Source organism: Amblyomma mixtum, chromosome 5 (genome assembly GCF_055824585.1).
Source record: "Amblyomma mixtum isolate Tamu chromosome 5, ASM5582458v1, whole genome shotgun sequence".
Taxonomy (NCBI): Eukaryota; Metazoa; Arthropoda; class Arachnida; order Ixodida; family Ixodidae; genus Amblyomma; species Amblyomma mixtum.
The window spans coordinates 120395425-120422273 of NC_143016.1; the positions used below are offsets into that span (position 1 = coordinate 120395425).

Genomic DNA, 26849 nt, shown 5'->3' on the forward strand with positions numbered 1-26849 from the left:
TGTAATTAAGCGCAGTTTGTGTCCTTGTTCTCGTCCTTTGTCTGCAAGCGCTGTTGTTTTTTCTCAAGATGCGCCTCAACCAACTCGCCCAGAAACACACCTTAATCAAAATTCAGTTGTGTTATTGTTTATAATACGAAGTAAAAGGTTCTCCGCAAAGTGATGTAGGGAATGACTGATAATGATAATTACTGAAACGGGTGCCAGTTTATTTTAACCATTTCACTCTAGTTAGCCTGGACATCCTGTAGACGCCACAGCAGTGAATTATAAGAAAGTTTGAATTAAGTAGCGCGTAGAATTGGGCTGAAGGCTTCCTCCACTGCTTTCAACCTCACAAAAGCGCCGTGGTCTAAAATAGTATACCCGAAAGTCTGAATACCGCTTCTTCCTTTATTCTTGCGGCTAAGGTGTCGAGTTCGAGAACGGGTAATGTGCTGTCCCACCACTGCAAGGTCCTGTGGACTCAGTTTATGGCAGAAATCACCCGCTGAATGCCAGCTGAATAGGTGCACTCTCACAGGCTTCCCGAAGTAACAATCAAAACAGATCAATGCCTTCCGTCGAGCAAGCTTTCAGATCTATCGAAAAATTGGCATCCGACACTAAAGGAAGAAGGAGGAACCGGTTTTCGATGGCTCGTAGCAGTTTCGTACGTCACTTGCGCAAACATTGTGACGGGCAGCCCAGTAGATGCCCTTGGGCACTGGTTCTGAAAAGGCTGCGAAAGTGAAAGATATGAAGGACGCTTGTGATGGGTTCATCCACCGCCGAACACCTGCCATGAACACAGCAGCACGGATGCAGTCGCCACTACGCTGTCTTTGAAACGTGTCTGCGCTGTCGAAGTAAGCACCCACCGGCAAGTATGTCCTAGCCTATTCTCTGCTGATGCCTAGAGAATATCACCGTTCTAACATGTGCCACACCTGGTTTAACTCACCCCAATCATATAACGCTATCGTAGTCCCGCTTTCTAGTAGTCGGAGGCGGACTTGGTTCTCGTTGCTCTTATTACTTGCATGTACGCGAGTGTGTATCCCGCTTTTTGTGATACTAAGCCGCGCATGTTTTTCTCGTACAGGCGCCCACAAAAGTTTTCGGAACACGAAAATTGCCACAAACAATAATTACTGCGCAACGTAAGCATGCAGCCATGAACTGAAGGGTGTGCTTTGTATCTCCCAGCGTGACCTGCACAATACACCCCACAGTGCCCGCATGCGCTTCTAGACAGCGTAAAAATTGACGTTATTTGTGAATTCGACGTTCCGAAAATTTTAAAGGGCACCCGTTCTTATTACTGTGTCGTAGAATAGTTCGGCCTGCCAGTCTGATTTCTTGGTTCATAACATAAACAAACTCTTTTGCCAAGTCGCTTTCTTCTTGCCTTCCGTGAGAATTGTATTCATTCGCACTTGCTTGTGAGGTTGCTACATGTTTCTAATGCAGGAATGCGTTTATCGGCTCCATTTTTGTCTTTCCTTGTCCGAAGAGTTTTCGCCCTCCGTACGACCGTCCGCACTTCGAGAAAATGAGTATCTCTAACTGCGCCGCCATCACTTCGCCGTTCAGACATGAGAAAGGTGAAACAAATAGATGAGAAATAAAAGACCGAAAGAAAAGGCGATTGCTGAAGCAAGAAATAGCCACAGTAACCCGCTCCCCCCTTCCTCCTCGTGAACACAAGGAAACGCTCAATGTATAGGCACGTCGCTGCATCCACGTCCTCTCGGGCGATTGCTGCACCTTCAGATAACCCCAATACACCCTCTCGCCTGGAATGCAGGTTATTAAAGCTCATATAAGGGCGCTTGCTAATGCAATCGATGGCTTGCAATAAATGCAACAATAAAAAAACAGGGCTGCTAAACGCTAGTTCCTAGTTCTTTATGCTTTGCATCACAGTGAGGAAAATACAGGTTTATATAAACGGCGGTGTACGAGAAATAAATTTCCTTCGGTTATGAATGTGCAGTACAGTCCATTGTTAAAGGGAACATGCGATTTCGTGTCCTCCGCCCTTCACGAAGCCCTGCTGCCTAGATGCGGCGAGAATATGCGGCATGAGGCCCATGCGCGGAAAGACCAGTCGCTGCATGTGCTTACTGCACATGCGTCTTGTGCCGACAATTCCCACAAGTTATCAGCGGCAGCGCGCCGCGAAGCGCGGAGGCCACGAGATCGCATGTTCCCTTTAACAGTGGACAGTACTGTACAATATGCTCACCAGATGAGCAAAGAGACTCCTTCGAAACGTTGCAGCTTCTTATGGTTTTGGAACGCATCGAGCGTCTTTCTATGCCATGCATTCTCAGTTAGGTGCTGGCCCGTATTCGTAGTCGTCCTCGCACTGGCTGTTCGCGTTCGGACGTACTTGTAGTGTACGCGTTTCTCAGTTTAAAGGATAGTTTCTCTGCCTCTTATTGGCTCGTCGTGCGCATAAAGTGTGTAAAAATATGCTAGCGCGCTCGCTTTTTGCTTCCACCAGAACGAACTTAGCTTGAACGCGTTACACAATTGACAAGTATATGAAGTAAAAACCAATGCTTGCGCCAAGAAAACCTTAAGAGGCTATGATTCTACGCCGACGTGCCGTACATGCTGCGTCACAGGTGGGCGCTCACAAGTGACGTAACTGTAACTCTGTATAACGTTTTGTTTGGTGAGAGCCTTACTTTTAACCAAATAGGGCTTAACATCTCGTGTTGCAGAAAAGCCAGCGTCGGTGCCATCGACAGGAGAAATTCGTGATTTGTCGATAGTGTCGTGACGTCACAGGCACATCACCTCACGCGGGTATTTCAAGCAAATCAGAACGCTCACGTGAAACGTGACGTCTCACGTGAAGTGAGAGTGGTCGAAATGTAGCATGCAATGTGAATTGAAGATCACCACATGTCTCTGCTAGATTAACTTTAATATTCACTTCGCTTGAAGATAAATTTAAGAACATTAGGCGGAGGGAAGCTTGCACGGCTTGGAACAAGCTTGAGTTTATACGTTATGTGGTCTTTCGTGTAAAGTGCTATTTTACTGCTGTAAGCTGATGAGTATGTATGTAATAGAGGCCCACAGGCCGCTATCACGTCATATACTTAAGGTGGAGATTGAGTGTACCCCAGTTTTGTTTTTGTTGCTCCTTGGGTATGCATGAGACGTAAACATGGGATAGCAGGCATGAATTCTTGCAGTGGGGTATTACAGACATGTCATAGATTGATGACTAATTTTTTATAGGTTACCCGTTTTCAGTTCCTTTGCGATACATCTGTCATTACTTCAGAATCGGTACTGTGCTACAGATGGACATGTAATATTTCAGGAACATTTGAGCCACGGAAAAAATGATTAAAGAAAACAGTTCTTCTCGAAAATGTTGAAAAATAAGAAATATAGTTGCTAGAGCTGATTCCAACGAATTTTGGCAGGTACACTCGCAGTTTTTCAAAGAGAAGATATTTTCCAGCATTCTGATTACCATATATTATAGGTTGTCTGGTGCAATGGTTACCGAAAAATTTCTGTTTGAAGGTGTGCACTCTTGGAGGGTGCTACATCTGCCGACATTCAAAGCCATAAGGAAGGAGCACGCGGACAAACAAGTGAAAAGTGCTAGAAGTGCCCACCGGACCTTTAATCCTCAGTATGCACACGACAGCGTTTCAAAGAACTTGCGTTTTCACGACCGCTCAACATGCTTGTTCAATGAAGTTGCGAGGCCCAGGAGTTTGCTTTCGAAAGCTGACAGCGCCAAAGATAAGAAAGTACATTGTGGGCTTGCTTGTGATCACAAATAAGCCGACCTGTATTTCTGCAGAAACGCCTGCTGAGTGATCTGCACCAGCCTTCAAGAGACTATCTGATGAGGCGCTTCCGCGAACGACACACACAAGCGAGGCACTTATTTATAACCGATAGCAGCTTGAAGCCTTCAAGCTTTGAAGGCTGGTATTCTTGCTGCCATCAAGGCAACCTAGACGGGCGACTCTAGGAGATTGACCATGACAGAGCGACGAGGCAAGCAGAAATTATCCTTGCGGTTTGGACATCGCTGTTCATAGACCACTTGCGCTAGGCTGACGTACGTGGAGAGAATGCGAAGCTTCTTGTGGCTACATCGTGATTAGAGATCTACATTAATTTGAAAATTGATCACCCAGGCAGACAGGATTGTACATACCTGTAGAGATTTCAAAGGTTATAAGAGAGCGTGGCTGTGTGAAAGAGTTTATCATATCGTTAAAGACTATGCAAGCAACTTGAAATCTGCATATTGCTCTATTATCCATTATCCATTGATACATATGGATCGCAACCTACTACCCGGCAGATGGTGTTATTGTAGGAACGTTGAATTTGTACTCCGGCACACTAAACTTCCTTTGTCTGAAGTAAATAAGCTAATGGTGCTGCAAGAAGTTATTAAGTCGAAATGTGCGATCATGTACACAAAAAACACCCGCGCATGTTCACTTTATTTTCGCTTTATTTTTTTCGTGTCATCACCGCACTTGGCTACTAGCGACTATGAATTTTTTTCAGAAATTAAAAACAGGACTGCCACAACTTTTTCAGTTGCAAAAAAGGACAGGCATATTTTATTTAAAGAGTGTGAGTGAGTGAGTGAAAAACATTTATTGTCCAACAAAATGAGACTACCTCACCCAGACCTCCCCTGTCCCATACCCTCAGTTGAGGGAGGAGGATCAGGAGAGATCCGGCCGCATGGGGTAGTCGCGTCAGATGCTGGCCGGGATCTCTTGTATCCCGGCGGCCTCTTCAGCCAGTCGGACGGCGGTGAGCTGGAGCTCAGGGTCCGAGCTCCGGAGCAAGGTCTCCCAGGCGTCTCTACTATTAATGTTCTTCGCCCTGCCTGGGGATTGGCTACACTCCCATATTATGTGGTCGAGGGACCCTCTCGCTCCGCACTTCTTGCACTTATCGTCTTCTATTTCAGGAATTATATGTTTGCATAGAATTGGGTGTGGGTAGACATCTGTTTGTAGACGCCTCCACGCCACCGCCTGTTGATTGTTGAGTGTTATGCTAGGCGGGGGAAAGTACCTGCGATGTTGTCTATAATATTCTGTAACTTCCTGACAGGAAATTAGTCGCCCTTCTCTCCCGTGATCTACGAGCGGTGGACCGTCGTGTGCAGCTCGGTGGTAGAGATCTCGAGCCACCTCGTGGGCCGCCTCGTTGCCGCGGACAGAATCGTGCGCGGCGGTCCAGATTATAATGATTGTTCTATTCAATGTCGCTTGTCTTAAAATTTTCGTAGCGAGGGGAGAGACTCTCCCTCTACTAAAATTTTGGACTGCAGCTTTGCTGTCGCTTATGAAGTATTTAGCTTTGGAACCGACGCAAGCTAGTGCTATTGCGACCTCCTCCGCCGTCTCAGTGTTTGTCCCTAAGACGGTTGCGGCTGTAATGAGGCTACCCGCTCCGTTCACTACTGCGACGGTCGTGTACTGACTATGTATATCACCCGCTGCGTCTACGTAGGCGACCTCCTCATCAGACTTGTCACCGTAGATGCGGTCTGTCACCTGTGTCCGTTTTTGTCTTCTTTCCTTGTTTATTTCTGGGTGCATGTTCTTGGGTAAGGGGGGAATCCTGAGATTGCTCCTAATCTCCATGTCGATATTAGACGCGTATTTCTTTTGGTATATATAAGTAACAGCCGGGATGTACCAGCTGATTAAAAAAATTCAGCTTTATATTTTCACCGCCTGCAGCCGCGTTTGCACGCAGAGTAGAACTGCGCAATGTTTCTGACAGCGTCCTGGCTCCACCTCGCTTAGAACACAAAACACAAAGCAGCATACATGAATACAGCACGCAAATATTTTGAGGCGAATTCATTTATGCGTCTCTTATCAACTAGGTAGTAAATTTTCTATAATGGCTGCTAAATCCCTAGTTATTTCGCAACTGAACAGTAAGATAAAATAATATGTGCTCTAACGCGTTTTCTTTTAATTGCTAATTATTTTGGCTAAGCCCACTAGGCTGCTGCTCGCTCGGTATCAAACCTTCCACGCCTACTCAAAGAAAGGAAAAAACATTCTTTTTCAAAGTTCTTGTCTTTTTTCCAAGCCCTCTCATGTCCACCTATAGAATTAATACCAAAACCTAACTACAAGTTATTCCCATAGAAAATAGTCCATAGATCCAGAACTTTTTCGTATCGCGATTTTACTACGTTCAGGAATGCGCAGATTTGATCAGCACGGTCAAGCAGTCAGTCAGTGTGTAAATAATCAGAATCAGTTCATGCCACCATGAAAAGCGTCACCTTTTTATACTCACGGTGACTCTTAAGCCTCTATCGATTCGCGCCATTTTCGTCGATATGACATCGGAGCTGTTAATTCTCGAAGTCTGTCTAATCCATTCAACGTGAGCTCAAAGTATGCCTGTCGACCTTGAGTTGAAAAGGCAGTGCAGTGTAAGACCAGTTCCACCTATATGCGCGTCTTTTACGGACCACAACGCAAGCATTAGCAAGATTCTAGCAACAGAAACGGCACGCAGCGAATGGACGCTGCGTTCAGAGGCAATAATACCTGCTCTCGTCATTGAGTTGTATACCTTGAGCTCCCCACCACGATCACAGCAATCATTACGAAACGCAATGTGCATAGCCTCATCATTTCTTCAGCCATTTGTTCATTCATTTCGCGAAACAGTTAGGGCTTGTCACTCACCGCCACTTTTGGCGTAAGCAGCCGTTAATTTTCTGTTATTTTTTTTCTGGTGACAGCCACGCGTTTGAGAAAGCTGCGATCACCTGCCAAACGGTGCGGTAGCCTGAGCATTGTACTATTGTTCTTATGGTGGAGCAACTGATAAGATCTTAGTGCTCTTCGAAATTTCTTTCCGTCCTGGTGAAATCACCTCCCAAGCTGCTACAACCGGGAAGGAATTAATTTTACTCAAGTGCGAGAATTATACATTGCCCGAGAGGCTTACCTTGGCATAAATCTTGACGATGTCTGATGTAAATCTTCTTGTGTTTCGACTTTCGCACATTTTGTGGGCGGTGTTCTACCCTGACTGCTATGTACTTCATTATTTCATGGCGTTTACTCTCGCTGCATTCGCTCCACATCATAACTGTTCGCTTAAAACTAAGACCCAATTTTCTAAACGCCCCACTTTTCAATAGCGCGGATATATTAAGACAGGAAATAATGACCAAAGAAATCAGTAGTTTAATTGTGCTGAAAGGAAAGAGATTGAAAGTGAATTCTTATGACGGACGGAACTGAGGCCCACCATTGCGCATCTATTCACAAGTTTCCTATATTCGTTAAAGAATACAAGGGTGGAACCAAATACTCGCGTTTCAAGCTTAAAATCTGTAACTTCTCTTCCGGCCGCCGCGGTGGCTCAGCGGTTATGGTGCTCGGCTGCTAACCCAAAAGACGCGGGTTCGATCCCGGCCGCGGCGGCTAGAATTTCTTTGGAGGAGAAATTCTAGAGGCCCGTGTAATGTGCGATGTCAGTGCACGTTAAACAACCCCAGGTGGTCGAAATTTCCGGAGCCCTCCACTGCGGCGTCTCTCATAGCCTCAGTCGCTTTGGGACGTTAAACCCCATAAACCAAACCAAACCATTTTTGTTCGTGACGCCAGAAGAGACCGGACTAATCTCGATTGATCGCAGCCATGAAGAGCTGCATCGACGTTTTTCCAGATTACTGTAGATGATCTTGACCTGTTATCTCGAAGTTTCCTCGCCGGCTTTAAATTGAGCGACGGGCATTCGCAGTTCGACGACTGACGAGCACGTCTGTTGCTTACGCCGCCGCTGAGTGATTGAGTTCTTTATTTGGGCTGACTTGCGCCCGCCAAAAGAACTGAATCACTCGCCGGCGGTGTAAGCAACAGACGTGCTCGACAGTCGTCGAACTACGAATGGCCGTCGCTCGTGGCATCGCTCAATTTAAAGCCGGCGAGGAAACTTCGAGATAACAGGTCAAGATCATCTACAGTAATCTGGAAAAACGTAGCTGCAGCTCTTCATGGCTGCGATCAATCGAGATTAGTCCGGTCGCTTATGGCGTCAGGAACAAAAATGATAACACCCCTTTCCTGCGTGCTTCAGCGCGAACGAACGGACACTACAATGATACGCAGCAATATGCTGGACTCTACGCAACGAACTTAAGACCAGAAATGCCTCATCCAATGTGAATCAATGCTTTCATTAGCTTTTGCGATTGCCTCTTGCTTAGTGTAGCTAGTATGCTTTGAAAGGAAAGAAGAGGCGCCATGCTCAGTGCACATTTCTTTGCGAACTTTGCAACCACTTTCGCCATTGCGGCTCCTACAGTTGGGACATCAACACTACCGGAGAGGAGGAGCTATCTGCATTCATTTCAAGAATCTTGAAAGGTGGGGAACATTCTCGTAAGTTGAAATTGTCGTCGGGAAGGATCATGTTATGAACTATTGCTTAATATTTTGATCAATATTCTTCAGCATGCGACGATGCGAATGCGTTCTTATGTATCTGATGAAGCAGAATTAGCTTTGTCATTTAGATGGAGATGTCGACATCACATATATCCCACCATATCAATCATATCAATCATCATATCAATCACATCATATGTCTGGGACTATGAGAAGAATAATCGAGTACCTCTGAAGGAACATGATGGGAAGACCAAACAACCACCTCTGGAAAAAAACTCTACCGATCTAAGCCCACCAATGACTCGACGGGGAGCACGGTCAAAGAATTGACGGTTATCAACATCAATGTGAGAAGCGTTATAAATAAAGTCGAATCCCTAGAGACTGTTCTGCTTGAGCACGAACCAGATATAGTTGCGATTACTGAAACCTGGCTCTCCCAAGATGTCAGCGACGATGAAATTGTTCCACCGAACTACGAACTTGTCAGAAAGGATCGCGCCTCCCGCGGTGGTGGCGTGACACTTATGATACAAAAGCGCATCCCATTTGTCATGCTTCCTGAAGTAACCGGCGCTGAAGCTGTTTTCTGCAAAGTTATTTGCAACAACACCAACATTATAATTGGCAGCTTCTACAGAAGCCCTTCTTCTGGACCCGAATGCATATCGGTAATTCAAGATTTCCTCCAGCAATACTGTTGTAACTCGCGAATCATTCTAATGGACGATTTTAACCTACCAGATGTCGACAGGACTACCATGCATCACACTTCAATTATCTCCGACGCTGTAATTAATTTGATGATAAACTTTAACCTCCATCAAATAGTTCTCGATCCTACACGCGTACAAGGCTCAACAAAAAACATTCTTGATTTGATTTTAATCAGTGAACATTTCCCCGTCCATCGTGTTGCAACCCACGTCATCGAAGGCATCTCAGACCATAAAATCCCAGTTTGTGAATTACCGCTACAATGCACCATGACAGGCCACTGTCCAACCACCACCATAAAAAACTTTGCAAAAGCAGACGACGCAGCTATCCTAATTTATCTCGCCCATGAATTCGACAGCTTTGCCGAGAGCGCATCAGATAGATCTACAAACATAGACGCTACATGGCTTATCTTTAAACGCGCTGTACAGTACTGTATGACTAACTTTGTCCCGCTCAAGATCAAACGCATCGCTAAAAATAACCCTTGGATCACTAGAGACGTCATTCACGCGCAGCGTCATGTAAAGAGGTTACGAAAAGCTATCAAGACCAAAGGTGGTAGTCATTTGAGGAAATCTAAATTAAGCAGTGCCGTTGAAAAGCTCAAATAGGTCACGAAACAAGCGAAAGACTACTACTTCAATGTAACTTTCCCAAGTTTTTTGAGAAATAATCCACACAGGTTTTGCAGCCATTTTCGTGGCCGTAAAACGGTGCAGTCCGGTCTCTCTGTACAAGATAAGGCCAATACTTCTAATATGTACAACGATTTCTTCTTTTCAGTCTTTACTAAAGATAACGGCATCATCTCCGACTCCTGCAATTTTCCCCTGCTAAATATTGAACCTCTCAGAATTACCGATTACGGGATTTTCAATATTCTGCTGAACCTAGATCCAAAAAAATCAACAGGTCCGGATGATATTCCAAATGAGTTTTAAAAAGATATGCCGAATGGTGTAGCAAGTACCTTGGTATTATCTTTCGCAAGTCTATTTCATCATCAAGGCTGCCCAGAGACTGGAAAATGGCAAAGATCATACCTATTCATAAATCAGGGGACACTACCTCACCCTCAAACTATAGGTCAATCTCTCTTAGAAGTACATCATGTAAAATTTTGGAACACATAATTTCGAAGCACATAACCTCATTCCTGGAGCGCAATAGTATATTGACACCCCATCAGCATGGATTCCGACGCGGGTTATCAACCGTTACTCAACTAACAGAGTTTGTACACGATCTAGCACTTAATATTAATAACTGTAGCCAGACAGACATAATATTGCTCGATTTTTCAAAGCCATTCGACTCTGTATCACACAATAAGTTGCTAGGAAAACTAAAAACTGTTATCGGGAAAGGCGACTTACTATCTTGGTTAGAAGATTTTTTGTCAAATCGGTCTCAGTTTGTGGTTTTTGAGTATGTTTCATCCAAAACAGATCCAGTAACGTCGGGCGTTCCTCAGGGATCAGTCCTTGGTCCATTGTTATTTCTGCTCTTCATCAATGACATAACTAATGACATTGATTGCAACATTAAGCTCTTCCCAGATGACTGCATTCTTTACAAAACTATTAACAACCGCGAAGACCATCTGTCGTTAAACAGTTCTCTAAAAAAAATAACAGAATGGTGTCACACGTGGCAAATGACAATAAACACTAAAAAATCCGTTTGTATGACAGTAACACGAAAAAAATTCCCGTTTTGCTTTTCTTACTCTGTAAACGGCGTTCCATTAGCGAAAACTAAACACCATAAATATCTAGGTATTACGCTGTCTTCTGACCTGAGGTGGGACTCTCACAATGCTAACATCACGTCTACTGCTTTACGGAAACTTCTCTTTATCAGGAGACGCTTGCGGTCCGCACCAGTATCTTCTAAACTCCTGGCCTACAAAACCCTTGTAAGGCCAGTCTTAGAATACGCGAACACAGTCTGGTTCCCCCAATCAATAACTAACATCACAAAACTTGAGGCTATACAACGCAAAGCCCTACGAATAATTCACAATAAATACAAGCGCACAGATTCCCCAACATTGCTTGCAGCTTCATCCGGTCTCCAAACATTATCCGCAAGAGGAAAACAAGCGCGCTTAAAATTTTTGTTTCAATTATTACACGAGCAGTACAGGATAGGTGTGAAAAAATACATGACGTACTCACAATCGCCACCTTCACGGCACAAACATACGAACACACTAACCGAGTATGTGTGCCATAATGACACGTTTAAGCATTCCTTTTTCCCTCTCTCCATTAGTGAATGGAATCGCTTGGATCGTAACATCACCTGCACTCAATCCTTATCATCATTCGTGTCACAGATAGAGCATTTGTCGTAATGCACAGTGGCGATGCAGCAACCGTGACTGCAAATCTAGGCAAGAAGAGAACCCCTTCTAACTATGCGATTTTGAGTGCATTTTGAAATTGTGCCTACCATTGTCGAAGATCTGTTCTGTATATCCTTTTGCTATGGCCAATTCACTTTTCCCTACCTTTGCTTTTATGCCATGTTTGCTGCCTTTGAATAATATGTTTATATTTGTTTTTTGCACTGTACTAATTGCCCCTACTACGGTCTTGCAATAACACCAGCACTATTGTAAATAAATAAATAAATAAATGAATGAATAAATAAATAAATAAATAAATAAATCCGAGGGATGCACTCTTCTTCTTTAACAGCCGAAGTTATTGGTGATTGATTATACACTCATCAAAATTATAAACACCATATTGGCGCTTGATTCGGCCTTAGCATGGCATGGCTTCATAAACATTAAATCCGCATCTGCATTTTTTGCTATGGCAGCTAAGCATTGCAATATTCATAAAGAATATCGGTAAGCCACGGATTTTCTGCTAATAAATTGGCATGTCCACGTGTCATAGCCGGCAGCCGCATCACACTTTCGTGGAGCTGTTTGATCGACGCTGGAATTTGTTACTTATACGATAGAGTACTTCGACAGTAGGTTTTATTTTTACAAATTAAATTAAATTCACCTAATGATCGCACTTCACAAGTGCAGCTGTTCACATTCATTGTTAGCCATGAGTGGTAGATATTCGCATCTTTATTAAAACGATATGGCTGACATTGCCAGCCTTTTATTCTTTTATTATTAGAAAACATTCAAGACGTAGTCGCTGGTAGAATGTTCGATTCCTACTAAAAATCTCTGCCATGTCAAACCGCTGCAATTTCCAGTGAGAGCTAAAGCGGCAATGGTGTAGTGCCGGAGGACATTGCTAGAATGAAGTCGCCTGAGCCAAAGCGAAAAGTAATATTTGCCTCCAAAATTGCAATCTTGATTTCTTAAACCTGGATCAATATTGCAACAAAGGAAGGCAGTGTAGCTGATATTTTTTGTAAATCTGCATTATTCTCAGCAAATGAGAACGCAGGGCGCCTCTGTCGTCCCTGTTATTTAGTTTTTAGCGTTGCATGGCCACGCTCCTCAAGAGCATGAAATGTACCGTCTTTGTCAAAAGTAACCAGGCTGCATGGTTTGCTTCTAGCTTGTATAGTGGAGCCGTTACAGCTTCCCTGAAGCTGGAACGGTCGTTAAACGGAAGGTCGGGGGGTCTTCTTACATTCAAATGCATTCTGATCTTTGGTAAAGATAAAAGGGCTCCACTATACAAGCTAGAATGGAACCTGAAGCCTCGTTACTTTCGACAAAGACACAGCTCCCCAGTTCCCGTTTTCATTATACGTGGGCCATTTCATGCTAATTTATTTGCTATCTCAAAGGCCATAAAACCGCTTTTATAATGAGCCGGGACATTTTGCAGTTGCTCCAATATACCTTTTTAAAATTATTTAAGCCCGAAATATTCATCTGCTGCACAACGGCCTTCCCCACTGGACTGTTTTCATGGCCAGGAATCTTAGACAAAAGCATTTTTGGGCGGGAAACCGATTAGAAGCTCAAATCTTTCATATAATGCAAAATTTCACACTAACAATTAACATATCCGCCAATGACCAGGCGGCAGTCTTGCATTTTTTTTTCTGTTAACGTTTTTGCTGCCGTCAAAATCGTTCCCCATTTGTGTTCAATGGCAGTAATAGCTATTCGAGGCGATCGATGGAAACAATTTAAAACAAGCATTTTGCCACATATCAGAAGAATGAATCATTGTCTTCAATATCTTCATAGCAGTGTCTCACAATTTTCCAATTTTCAAAATTTCTGTCCGAGAATGTTGGATATGTCTTATAGCGGTCGGCGTAAGAGATTTATCTGCAATTTTTTCTTCCATTTACACATAGTAAGCGTGATCTGGAGACTTTATAAGAAACATGCTTTATTAGTGGCTATGCGCCGCGACAGGTTCGTGATTTCGCTGATGGAGGCAGGTATCAAATGAGCTGCCTACGCGACCATTCAGGCGAGTACCGATTATTGACTCCGCGTCTAACACCATGTACTGCACGTGTAAGCAGGATAGTAGCAAGATGGAGTAGGTGGCTTTCAAACGTGGAAGAGAAAACGACAACGTCACCTAGGTAGCACAAGCCCGTTGTTCATTTCAAGCCACGCAGGAGCGAGTCCATCATTCGCTCGAAGCTGGCAGGAGCATTGGAGAGGCTGAAAGGCATAACTTTGAATCGGTACAAGCCATCGGGGGTGACAAAGGCAGTCTTCTTATCATCCCGTTCGTCCACAGTGATTTGCCAGTAGCCTGAACGGAGATCAATACAAGAAAAATAGCTGGCACCATGTGGACAGTCGAGGGCGTCATCAATTCTCGGAAGAGCATAGACGTCTTTCTTTGTTACTTCATTAAGATGACGATAGTCGACACACAAGTGCCAGCTGCCATCTTTGTTTTTGACCAACACCACAGGGGATGCCCAAGGGCTGCTAGAAGGCTCGATAATGTTGTTCACCAGCATCTTGTCCACCTCTGTCTGGATGGCATGATGTTCAGGAATAGCGACCCGATAGGGCCCCCTGTGTATAGGGCTGGCATCACCCGTATTGATGCGATGGGACACGGCAGAAGTTTGGCCAAGAGGACGATCACCGAAATCAGTGACGTCACTGTAGGTAGATAAAAGGGCACAGAGGACATTGGCGTGGTCAGGTGGAAAATCCACCGCGATCGTGTCAGAAGTAGGGCCCGGGCGTGAAGCGGCCGAGCGGAAAAGGGCACGCAGACCAGAGTTAGGCTCAGCTGTGAGAGCAGAAACTGTACATTCGGCCAAAGGAACCAGTTAAGCGAGTGCGATGCCACAGGGTAAAACTTGGGGAGAGAGACTAAAGTTCAGAATCGTAATGTAGGCGCGGTTGCCGGTGATGGTCAGGACTGTGTGTGGAAGGATAACATTATGCTGGAAGACAACGTCCTTGATTGGGTACGTGATGTAGGCACCATCTGGAGCGGAGGGAAACGGGGATATTAGGATATAGACTGCAGCGTCGCGCGGCAGGCGAGTAAATTTAGCGGTGAACCTGAGGGGAAGGCGAGCGGCTAGACATTCGCGGGGTCGGAGTGTCGAAGGCATGTGGAAACTCAGCACGGGAAGACATCTGGCGTGGTTTGTAGTCGCCACGGCGGTCATAATTAGAACTAGGTCCGTAGTCGGCTAACGATCGTAAGTGGAACGAAGGTGAGGCGGTGAAAACCAACGGCAGCGGCAGTGGCGGGAAATGTGGCCGACATGCGAACAGGTGAAGCAGATTGGGCCTTCGTCCGAGGTGCGCCAATGCGCAGGATTCCGGTAGCGGTAACGTGGTAGTATTGTCGGTGTTGGTGAAGCAGCAGCAACCAGTGGAGCGGTGTTTGGCAAACAGGGCGACACAGACGGCAGGCCAGAATTGAGGCCCACGTTCGGAAACTCCTGGCGAACGACGACCTAGATCAGCGCAGTAGTAGCGTCAGCTGGCTGAGGGGCGAAGGTGACGGGAGTCATAGCTTCCAGTTCTCTGCGTGCAATTCTGGCCAAATTAGCTGGATGGGACTGCTGGTGCAGTGTTGACAGGTCTTCGCAGGAGGATGTCGCCGCCGTGTTCGGGAGGCGGTCGGAAGAAGAGGCAATACGGCGGTGTTTTGCCTGCTCGAAGTGCTCGCATACCTGAAGGACGAAGTCGACCGTTGCACAATCTTTGCAGAGGAGAAGGTTGAAAGCGTAATCAGGGAACCCCTTCAGGATGTGGCCCACCTTGTCGGTCTCTGACATGGCGCTGTCTACTTTTCGGCACAGAGGCAGGACGTCCTGGATGTACGAGAGGTATGACTCTCTAGACGCTGAGCTCGAGAAGCAAGAACTTTTTTAGCGCCCAGCTTGCGTCCAATTGGCTTTCCAAATAAGTCCCGGAGCTTTTGTTTGCACTTGTCCCAAGAGGTGAGGTCCTCCTCATGCGTCTCAAACCAGGCACACGCCGTGCTCGCCAAGTAGAAAATAAGGTTAGCAAGCATGAGCGTCGCGTCCCAGTGGTTGTGCCTACTGAAACGCTCATACATGGCGAGCCAGTCCTCGAAATCGACGTCATCGGTGCCACAAAAGGTGCCCGAGTCGCGAGGCTGCGCCACAACAACGGTCGGCGCTGGTGGTGATGTTGTGGCCGGAGGTGTGTTGGACGGCATAGTGGTGGCTCGAAGCTGACGACCGCTGTGGAGGTCCAGGGCAAGGTCCTGGTGTGATACCCCGCACCTCCACCAAATATTCCGGGGGGGGGGGGGTTAGCTCAGCAGCACACGCGACAGACCGCAGTCAGCAGACACACTAAACCAAGTCACTCCAGAACTAACTGCCACGTCCTAGTCGTTGTCAACTGCTGAGCGTCCAAACAACGTCGTCCTCGCATCGCGACTATGCACCGTAGCAATATTGGGTCTCTAAAGCAGACTGTTGGACGCTAAGGTCTCGGCCCGAGAACATAACGCGCTCTAGAGCTTTGAAAGCAGCGCGATAGGGTCTGCTTCTAAGAAATAGGCCCATATGTAACATACATTTTTAAGAAATAAACGCCACTTTTCTCAGAGAACGTTTCTCCTTGCAAAATGAGCCGTTCATTTATTACTAACTTCGGATACCGTGAACGTAATCCGCGTAACCCTCAGGTTCATTATAGACGGGCTCGACTGTATAATAATGTGCTATGCTTGCGGAAGGTAAAGGACAGCGGCCGGTAGCAGCCGTTCATCCTCGTGCACAGAAGCACGTTACGCCTAAGTATGCGGCGCCATCCAGCAGCTCAGCTGCCGCCTTTCAAGGAATTCGTTTTTTGACGGAAATATGGGGTAAAACTACGCCGTTTTGTCGGTAGTGTCTTGGTTTCCTGTTGAAGTTCAGGTTTTCATATTCTTTCCGAGGGCGGGCGTCACATGGGCTCGGAGGCGTTCTTCAAATTTCACAATAACTGAATGCGCAAGTTTTTCGACTGCGATGCCAGATTTACGGCACCGTTTCGTTTGTTTCATTCGTTCCAACAGATATATATTAATATCATTGCCCGACAGTATGTAGTATCATTGTCTGAATGCATATTTTGATGGTAGCACCGCCATGGTTCTTAATAAGCGAGCGTTCGTTATAACTGGAGCCGTTAAATGTGGCCTCAACAGTACTTTGGGTGGTACGCTTTCTTAAGCTACAGGCCGAGCACAATGGACTACATAATGCGTCATCTTTGCAGTTTTTCAAGCAGCGTGCAACCACGAGTGAGTTTCTTGAGGCGATGCAGGATTTCCTTGGCGAGCGCCTTGTTGAGTTCTACCATATCATAGCGAAAAAAATTAGCAGCTTCTGCTCGTTCTTGAGCTCCTCCTCGTTCTTGAGGCTTCAATATTGGGCCGGGAATTAATTAGCAAGGTAATCGACATTGTGACACTGGGCAAGCAAATCTGTTTTGAAGCGAATTTTTGTATCGCACTAAGGTGAGGCCTGCGTGTTCCAGCGATGAACAAGAGAACTGCACGTATATTTACAAACTTCCTAAACTCCTTATGTATTTCAAAGGAAGAGCTAAATAAACCCACAGAAAGCTTAAAGTATTAAGATTGTTTTTTGCCATATTTTGCCATTTACGCTCCGAAAGTTTGGGAATTTCACGTTATTGAAGAACTCATATGTATATAGGCTGCAGGTGCTCTATGCCAACATTTTCGCGCTAGCACGTAAAATATTTACCTAATCGTCGATTAAATCTCAAGCTCCTGCACACAGCATCGGAGCACTGCGCAGACGCTCGGTGATCATGCACGGACATAGCGATTTCAAATTTGCCCTGCCTTCGCCCACAATTAGAAAGCGCTTCTTACCTTTAACTGAAACGGCTCCGCGAAATACGTCCTCCAGCAACCCCCTCCCCCCTCCCCCACCCGGCACTGTTCGCAGCAGAGAAGCCTGAATGCCGCCGCGGTTTTAGTAGAGAATTACGTCACCATAGCCCAAAAACAGTTTGAATGCTTTACCAGCGAATCCTACACATTTGATCCCTTAAGGCTTATTGCGTTCTAAAAGCCTGTTCGGTTTCCTTTTAAGGCCAGAAAATGCCATCCCCGATGGGAGCCTCAGCAGGTTTCACCTTTTACAACTTTTTCTTCTTGTTTTGTGCAGGTCGTGGCTTTGAAAGAAAAGAACAGAGACCATTCTCAGTGCTCGCTTCTTTGCCAACTTCGCTGGTACCTTTGCCATTGCAGCCCTTGCAGTCGGTACGTCAACACTGCCAGAGAGGAAGAGTTACCTTTCTCCATTTCAAGATGCTTGGAAGGCAGGGAACGCGCTTGTAAAAAGAAGTGGTCCATCGGAGGGATGGTTTGCGATTTTATGGGTTTTAACGACCCAAAGTCGGGATTGATGAATTTCTGAGCTACTACTCAGTACATTTATCTATATTCGTCAGCACACAACGATGCGAGTGCTTTCTTGTGTGACTTTAAGAGACAAGAAAAGGGAAGAGTGGCCCAAGGGACAAACGCGGGTTAATGATATCATAGTCACAATCGGGAGGAAATTGGCTTCTGCAGGGCCCTTTAATTAGCTATCCAATCTACTTCTAACCCACAGCAAAGGCTAAGTTAACCGGCTAAGTTATTGTCGACTGATTATTCAGTCATCGAAATGAACACGATATCTCTGTAGAATCGGGCTACGCACAACATGACCCCTTAAATATTACACCCGCATCTCTATTATATGAAATGCTAGATAAGCAAGCGATATTCTTATACAGATTGCTGACAACCTATAGCTGTCCACTGAAAAAGCCGGCATGCGCTCAAAATATATTTGGCAGCTGCATTTTGCTTTCGTGGGTGTGGTAACTGGAGGAGAAATTTGTTGGTTTTATTATCGAGAGCTTCGATAATAGGTTTACTTCTTACTACACAAAATGATATTTTCTAATCATTGCACCTCTTGGGCAAGTGAAGACATCCTTATTAAATGATAGCGAGGAGTAGCGATCTTTCTAATCCTTGTCAAGTCTATGTGGTGAAAATTGCCACCTTTTTATGGTTTTATACGTAATCACCAATGCGATTTTCTCCACCTATTACATGTTTCAGCTGAGAGGAAGCGCTGAACCATTGAAATCTAGAGCGGAAATGGGTTTTGTTAGAATGGGTTTTGCCGGAGGATTTTGTTAGAGTTAAGACGTTCCATCCAAAGTAAACGTACAAGAAGATGCACCTTTAGAGGTTGCCACAATGATTTTTTAGAACCTGGAGAAGCGCTTCAGCACAAGACGACAATTTCGCGGCAATTATTTCCCAAAATCTACATTACCGTTTTGAACGCAAAAGCAGAGGTCGTCTTTTTCGTCCTTGTTATTTGGTCTTCAGCAGTGAAGGGGTACTCCTCGTAAACGTACGAAATAAACATACGATTGCAGCTCACCAGCCTGCATTTTCGTCACACGTAGGCCATTTAACTCTAATTTTCCCAGTATGTCAGAGGTCTCTTGCTGATATAAATAGAATCTTTCTTCAATGCCTCCTACACACCTTTCTAAGAGTACCGCAGCGGCCTAAACTTCTTGTGCTACTTAGCGGTCTTCTGCACATTCCTGCTTTGCTTATGGCGGATGTCATAAGCAATTTATCTGCGGCGTTTTGTTGTAAGTACATTTAATAAACTTGGACAAGAGCCTTTATAACCAACATGCTTTATTAGAGGCTATGGGCTGATATAGCGTTGGGATTTCACTGATCGCGGCATGTACCATAATGAGTAGCAGGTTAGGACATCCACGTAAAGCACTGAGTATTGACGCTGCGCCTAACACCATTTACTGCGTAAGCAAGCATTAGATTGGTCGCAAAGTCTGAATGTTCTGAACGCCGGCTTCGATGGAGCTAACAAGTTTTTATTTCCGGCATGGATGGCGTTCAGCATTGCAGTAGAAATTTCATTCGATCGCTTGGAACGGAATATAACCTTTAGGGTAGCTTTGCAGGGAGATATAATGTACTTAGCTTAATCCTGAGCTCTTCTGGAAACATAGGGCGCAGTCACCCCTCCACAAAGAAAATCTTGCAACATTGACTCTTACACTGATGGACCATGGTTCCTCTCAAGCTCTGCGATGGTCGTTTCGTGCAAAAGGCAGGAAAGCACTTAAGCGAATTGATTTCCAGAGTACAGCCTATGTCAAAAGTATAGGGCCTGAAGCAGTCTCCTGATAACACGTATAAGGGACCCTTTGGTGCATCGGAGGCAGTGTTAAATATCATCGGGTGAGAACAAGACTAGCTCCCATTTGAAGAAAATGGAAACGCTTGCAATATATGAACACCGCACAGCATGGGGCAAAAGTAAGCCCCTTGGGCTCCATTCTATTTTTAAAAATGCTTTGGGCATGCGCGTGTTATCAAGCAAAGTATTGCATGGACCGCGCAGAATATTGGCATTGGCAGGCTTTGCTGCGCAGTTTGCATCAGAAATCGCCGAAATACGATGCAATTTTCTATTTATAAATAGTTGCTCACCTAAAACATCGTTAATAATGCATTAACAACGTATTCCAATATTAGGTTTAGGCGGCATATTTCAACTTTAGACCACCGAACGTGGAATTTGGAAATTAGAATACAACAGTGCCACATATCAACTTATTATCATAAATTTTAATTTCAGTACATTTTTAAATCTTTTCTCCTGGAACTGGTACTCATACAAAAATAAAACAGCGGATCTTTGTAGCCCGAGGTGATGACAGATTGCGACCATCCACACAATGGGGCATATGGCAAACGGTGGCACACATCCGACTGAAATCATTTTACATACGTGCGTTGCACATGGGTCCTACCCGCTTGCATAAACTCTTTTTAATGAACTCATTTGTCGGCTTCTCAGGAATCCCGAATACACTGCGAATAAGTTTCATACACTGACCGCACTTCGTGCCACATCAAGTAACCAGCGTAAGAGCACACGCCAGGACCTAAGCCACTATCTATCTGCTCACCGACAAAGGTAGAGAGCAAATGTGACGGCCACATCTAACTGTTGTGATGGTAAGGAAGTCTGTGCGCTGCTTCAGAATTTACTGGACAAAGTACAGGAGCGCACAAGGTGCACACAACTACTTTTCTTAAAATGTCTCAGCAGTGCCCAAACCACTTTGCCAGCGCAGTGTAACACCAAATAGCCCCCGTACAACGTCTGTTGAAGTCTTTCTGCAGCCGCTGTAGGGCCATCTTGAAGTACGTGATCTTGCAATGTCGCTCTGTGAGATCGAGTGCTGCGCGGCCGGACACCTCGACGATCATTTGCTAACTTCATCTGTTTGAGTATCGAGAGAAGTAAGTTTAACTTTGCATTCGGGCGAATTCTTCCCTTCTTTAAAGCGAAAAATGTACGCTTTTCCGCAGTTAAATCTCTTAAGGTCGCACAGTGCACGGTAACATTTCCATTTGTCCATGAAATATTCATACAAATGAACCCAAATACTGCGGGCCTCGGAAAAGGCGGTCTCATGGTGGCGATGAGGAACCCATGGAATCTGTTTCGCTAGCAAGTTGCTAGCAAATAGTTAACGGCTTTATTACCAATACACTAGAGGACAAAACTAATTCTTCGGCGCGCGCAAAGCAGGGCAGTACAGCCGGAAACAAAAGTCTCCGGACGACGTGTTCCTCAAACGGAGCTTGTAGCTCTACTATCAGAGAGCGGCTGGAGACCGCACTTGTGGAGATGAAAGAACAAAAATTTAACTTTTACCTCCACAAGTGTGGTCTCCAGCCGCCGATTAATAGGAGAGCTACCGGCTTCGTTAGAGGAAGACGTGGTCCGGAGACTTTTGTCCCCGACTGTACATTTTTAGCTTTAGTCATAATTTTCTACCCCTGAAAGGTGCAAGAACTACCGATGGTAATGTGCTTGTCGTGCAGACGTTTTTTCAAGACTCCGTGTTCGTGCTTTACCAGAGGTCGTACGAACATGACCCCTTAGTCGGCTGGAATGGCCGATGCTTCCATGGCAGGAACTACGAATGGAACACGGAAGAAAAATATGCGGTCGCTGAAACGTATTACTGGAACGACGGAGCGAAGAAAATGTAAGTGCACCACTCAAAGTTCCTTCCGTGCCTTCGCGATAGCTTTATTGATCAACTTTTGAGCGGCAGTCCTACTTTTGCATACTGCCGCGTCATTTTAGAACGGCCACGTCTTTTGAACACTCAAAAACAAGTCAGTCCTAAGAGCACTGAAGGGGAGAGAGAGATAATAAAATTCATTTATTACCAAAGGTAAAGCCCTTCACTTGAGAGCTTCTCACTCCAAAAGCTTCTCCAAGAGCTTCTCACTCACATTGTTCGACAAAAGTTTTGAATATTGAAAACTGCTAGGCATTGACATATATAGATACTGAAGGTAATGATCCCTTCTTTTCCTTTCCTTTAATTTTCCTTTAAATTTTCCTTTAATAGCATTTGCATCGCTCACATCAAGCAGTTAAGACTGCCACCGAAAGACAATGAGCATGGCTTTTGCGGATAGCCAAAACGTTTATAGCGAAAACATTCAAGCGTGCTGAAGGGAGATCTGCAGACATATTTGTTATATTGAAATATTACAATTATTTTCTACAGAGTTGTTCGGTACGAAAGTACACAAAATCTTGAGTAAGCAGCGCAACGTACAATGTTATTTGTTGGGAGAAACAGCTTTGTGATTTTTGTGAGGTGGTGTAAATAAACGAAAAGAAAATGGCAGGTGGTTTAGCATTGCTAAGCGCGAAATATTGTCCGAAAGCGCAATTTTTTGCTCATGGACACCACCGACACGATCCTGAAAGCGCGATTGAGAGGCCCACTGACACAGGGATGCAGTTATGCTCCTCTGCAACTTTGTCATCATTAATGCCAATTTACGCAATGTCCGCTGGCAGCCTATTCTCTTGTGCTGCGTTTCTGCAGCAAAGTTGTCAACACCAACCCGGATTGCTCTAGTTCCGTGTTTCTGCCCGAACGTCGTCCACGCCACCGCATGTAGCGCTCATCTTTAATTCACTACTGTCGCATAGCTCTAAGCGTAAATTTTAGTTTCATAGTAGTTCGATATTCATATCCTTTCTGTATATAACGATGTAGAACAAATACCACAAAAAAAGTGGTGAGAGCGCAGTGGCCAGCGCAGCTGCGGTGTTGGCACCACCGCAGGTTTGAATTCCAGTGTAGGGTGTATTGCATTTCTTTATTTTTATGGTGTTCCTAAGGTCACCTTCAATGTAGAGGTAGACAATGACCGGTTAGCCAGTTTTACTTTGCGAAGTAGGGCTCTCGCACCTAAAGAACCAAAGGGAGCAAGATGAAAAGAAGCAAGAAAGAAGGACTTGGCACAAAAAGTAACAGGAAGAAATGAAACGAGTCTCAGTTTCTGATAAAGACACAACCAGCTCCATAAATAAACCGAACCTATTCGTGACACCATACTTCTTGCTTTTTAGTGCAGAAGTTTGAACCCAGAACGTCGCAGCTCTCGCCGTTTGTATTCAAAAGTCGCTAAATCAATCTTGTCCGCTTTGGTGAAAGCTGTGCCCCGTTCTTGATGAGCGGTCATCTCATGGGGACAGCTTGGTGACCGAAAAAAAATTTTTTTCCAGAGTGAACAACACCCTGTACCTAACACCTGAAGCAACTGAAGGCTACACGGTTCCAAATGCCATGGCTGTCTCCCCGTACAAAGGTAACGTGTTGTTAGGAATCAGTGCATTGCATTCACGTGATGGAAGGTCTGACTCTGGCTGCCGTTTGCTATTAGGTCTGGCGCAATTATGCCCACTTCTGTTCAGCGATGAAGCAGAGCTGTTCGATTAGGAAGTTATCAATGACACATTCAGGTAGCGCTGACCACGGGACAGAAGTATCCACCTGCAAAAAAAAGAGAGTTTCGGGCAGTCTAGTGTTGTCAAGAACGTAGTATTGTGCGAAAACATTTTTTTTGCAGGTGGGCACTACAGCCACGTACCTGAAAGCACGATTGAGGTGTACACAGATGCAGGGAGCCAATTATGCGCATTTACATTCCTGAAAATCAACAGTCTAGAGCGTTGTCAACGCCAACGCCAATGAACCTATAGAATACAGGCTGCCTATTGCTCTGCCAACGCAAACGCGAGCAGCGCATATCTGTCTATTACTTCTGTCTTCGCACGAACTGTCGCTCTCCTACGTTGCTCACTTGGACGAACAGTTGAGCCGAAAGAGATGATTCGTAGCAGAATAACGTTGAAACCCAAAAAGGACTAAAGGTTGTGACAGAGACAGTTCGTCCCTGATAGGACGAAAAAGCGCTTAGAGAGTCTACACTGCTACGTTTCCGAGGGTACATAACCATATGAAAGTGAGCACAAAGTTCACGTAAGTAGAAAGAAGGCGTCCAATATATTGCAATATAATTCGTGAAGACTGCTGAAGAAAACTAACTAGCGAGGACATCGCCACCATCACCTTGAAGAAAAAAAAAACACAAACGACTCATAAGATCTATGCTTGAGGTTCTAAACCGACAGTTCTTGTTCACGTTTACTTCCATCTGACGGTACATTTTTGTTTTTTAACCGCTATATTGTGATGCTTTGCAGCGCAATAACTGAGAACCATGTAACAAGAACAGCCCCCTTGAATGAAGGCATGTTGGCAACATTCTCAAGGCTAGTACGCGTGCACTGAATAAACTTACTGGTCTCTCACTCCTGACGACGTTTTAAATAAGCAGGTGATTGTGACACACTCGACGCAAGAAAAACTAAATATTACAATATAAATGGCAAGCATTTTTAAAAATATTTTCTATTCCTTTTCATTGGTAGGAACGTTTTCGATAAAATAAGAACCTTGGTAATGCAAACTGTTTTCTAGTAGCAATGATTGTATATTTTTATTCTTTTTTGCAGACAAGCTAGTCTCCGTCTACTACCCGTTCATGGTTTCAGAGTATCGCAACTGCGACATACTGCGGTCGCCACAACGCAGCAACGGTGAGTAGTTGTTTCAAGTTCTCTCCAAGAAGGTGAAGTAATACTACGATCTTTCAAATCTGCTTCTGGTGCATTTTTATGCTCAGAGAGAAGAAATTTGATCCATTCAAGTGAATTGGTCTATGTAAAGACGTGTTCTTTTTACCGGCCGCAAAATTTGGTTTTGTCCCCCAAAACCTAATAAAGAGCACGTATGGTACTTTGAGCGCATTTTTGTTTTACTAGTAGTAACTCACGTCACTGACCCGCCAAATGGGACACGTTTACTTCATTTTTTTTCCCTCAAACGTTTGGATTCATCACTTGTGTGACGACCCCACATAATGCGCAGGTCCACACGGGACGGAGAGGCAAGAAGACACCGTATGGCTCAGTTTAAACAAAATGATGTAATCAATAATTATACATTGTACATCAGAGGCTGGGGTGTCCGAGCTTTCGTGGCGACGCCGTCATGGGGGCGATGGATGGTCTCCGGAGTTGCGATCCGTCGGTTGCTGGCAGAAGCTGCGCGCCGTCCGGCTTCGGCGCTGAAGGACCCTTTTTTGTGAACGATCTCGTCCTGAGCGTGCCTTTCGTCCGCACTCGCCAGCTATATCTGCTCCGCCGGCCACACCCGATCTCCTGTCTCCCAGGCTGGATGGTTTCTTGCTTCCTCCTTTCCACGGCGGCGCCGCGGCACGCCCGACCTCCCTCGTTGGAATGTCGTTTGTCTCCCGCCGCCAGCTTTTTTCTCTTGTCGGGTTGTCAGCCTCTCCTGTGTCCTTGTACGGCCAGGCAGCCTAATTGGGCTGGCTTTCCCTCCCGCCGGCGCCTTTGTACCATTGTACCCCTTCAGTGGCTTGCCGCCGCTGGGGGCTCCGTCAACGCGGCGCCGCCGAACGCGGACCGTACCCCTTCAGTGGCTTTGCCGCCGCTGGGGGCTCCGTCTACGCGGCGTCGCCGAACGCGGACCGTTTAAGGGGAGACAAGGGAGTAGGACGGTTGAGCACAGAGAAGATTCCGCCGAAGATATGGGCCCTGGTAGCTCACGCACGGAACGTCACACTCGCTCACCCTCCAGAAGAATGTTCTCCGAACATTTGAGTCCAGGCAGCTCCCCTTCTTTTTCTGAATCGCCTCGCACATTCCGTCCGACAAAACACTTTTCGCTGCACACAACACCACTGCACTGCACCATATGCCGCAGCTGTCATAACTGGCGTCTCCAGGGGCAGCACTGATCTTCTTTCACAGACAAACATGAAACTCAGCACCCAAGCCTCTCCTTGCTAGTCCAAACTGGACGAAATAAATTTACCACAGTTACAAAGGAGCTCCCACTTCCAGCACAATCACGGCACAGACAAAAAAATATATAGATAACGAAAGGAAGTCGGGCATGTTCTGCATCCTGTGTAAAAGTGTTACTTAATGACAGAAAGGCTTAACTAGCAACTCCGATATTTTAACACATAAGCACATAGCAATGTTATGAGCTGCAGCATTACACAGTCTTAACCAGTCCCCAACTCCGCTCTGTTTACGCCATTAGTCCGACTTAGCTTTCCGATTTCGAAGCGGATATCGGCGTTCATGAGTCGTACCAAGTAATTCTGTGACCCCTTGTCTGCTTTGAGACTCGCGAGGGCTCGTGGCAGGAGCCTCTCTTGGCGTTATCTGCGCGGCAACCTCGCGCGCTTCTTCCTCCAGCAATGCATTAAGTAAATCCGGTGGCATTCCTGCCGTAACCTCTGGCGCTTGCCGAACAAATGCAGGAGAGGGCGTTTCTTGCGAACAATCTGCGCGCACCGCTTCACTTCGGTCCCCATCAAAATCTGCGCTTTCCCCCTCCTCATTTCGTGAATACTGAACCGGTGCCGACTTGAGGCGATTTGCGTGTATCCTTATCAAGCGGCGGTTCACGTCTCGGACCCTAAAGTTTACCGGAGAAAGCTTCTCGACAACCTCGTACGGTCCTCTCCACCTCGTCTGGAACTTACGAGCCAACCCAATCTGTCTTTGGCAGTTTTCGATGTACACGCTGTCCCCCACATCAAATTGCGCGTCTCTAGCACCGCGATCGTGCACCTCCTTCCTGCGTTTCGCCGCCTTCTTTAAGGCCTCCTTTGCGATGTCCCTCGCCACTTGCAAGCGCGATTCTAGCTCAACCTTACAGTCGTCCAGTGAAGCGTATGGGACACGACGGGGGCCCTCTGGCACTTCACTAGGCTGGTCCGGGTCTCGGCCGTA

General features: G+C 45.7%; 1 protein-coding gene across 1 annotated transcript in view; it reads left to right on the forward strand.

Annotated features, from left to right (window-relative positions):
- The first annotated feature begins 693 nt into the window (after positions 1-693).
- The window catches only part of LOC149343519 (uncharacterized), a 32987-nt gene continuing 6831 nt past the window's right edge, over positions 694-26849 (forward strand). Inside the window, exons 1-6 of the mRNA XM_089546987.1 lie at positions 694-729; positions 794-866; positions 17748-17842; positions 21527-21693; positions 23241-23323; positions 24534-24617. Of these exons, the coding sequence (XP_089403113.1) occupies positions 694-729; positions 794-866; positions 17748-17842; positions 21527-21693; positions 23241-23323; positions 24534-24617 (538 nt within the window). The remainder of the gene's footprint in view (positions 730-793; positions 867-17747; positions 17843-21526; positions 21694-23240; positions 23324-24533; positions 24618-26849) is intronic.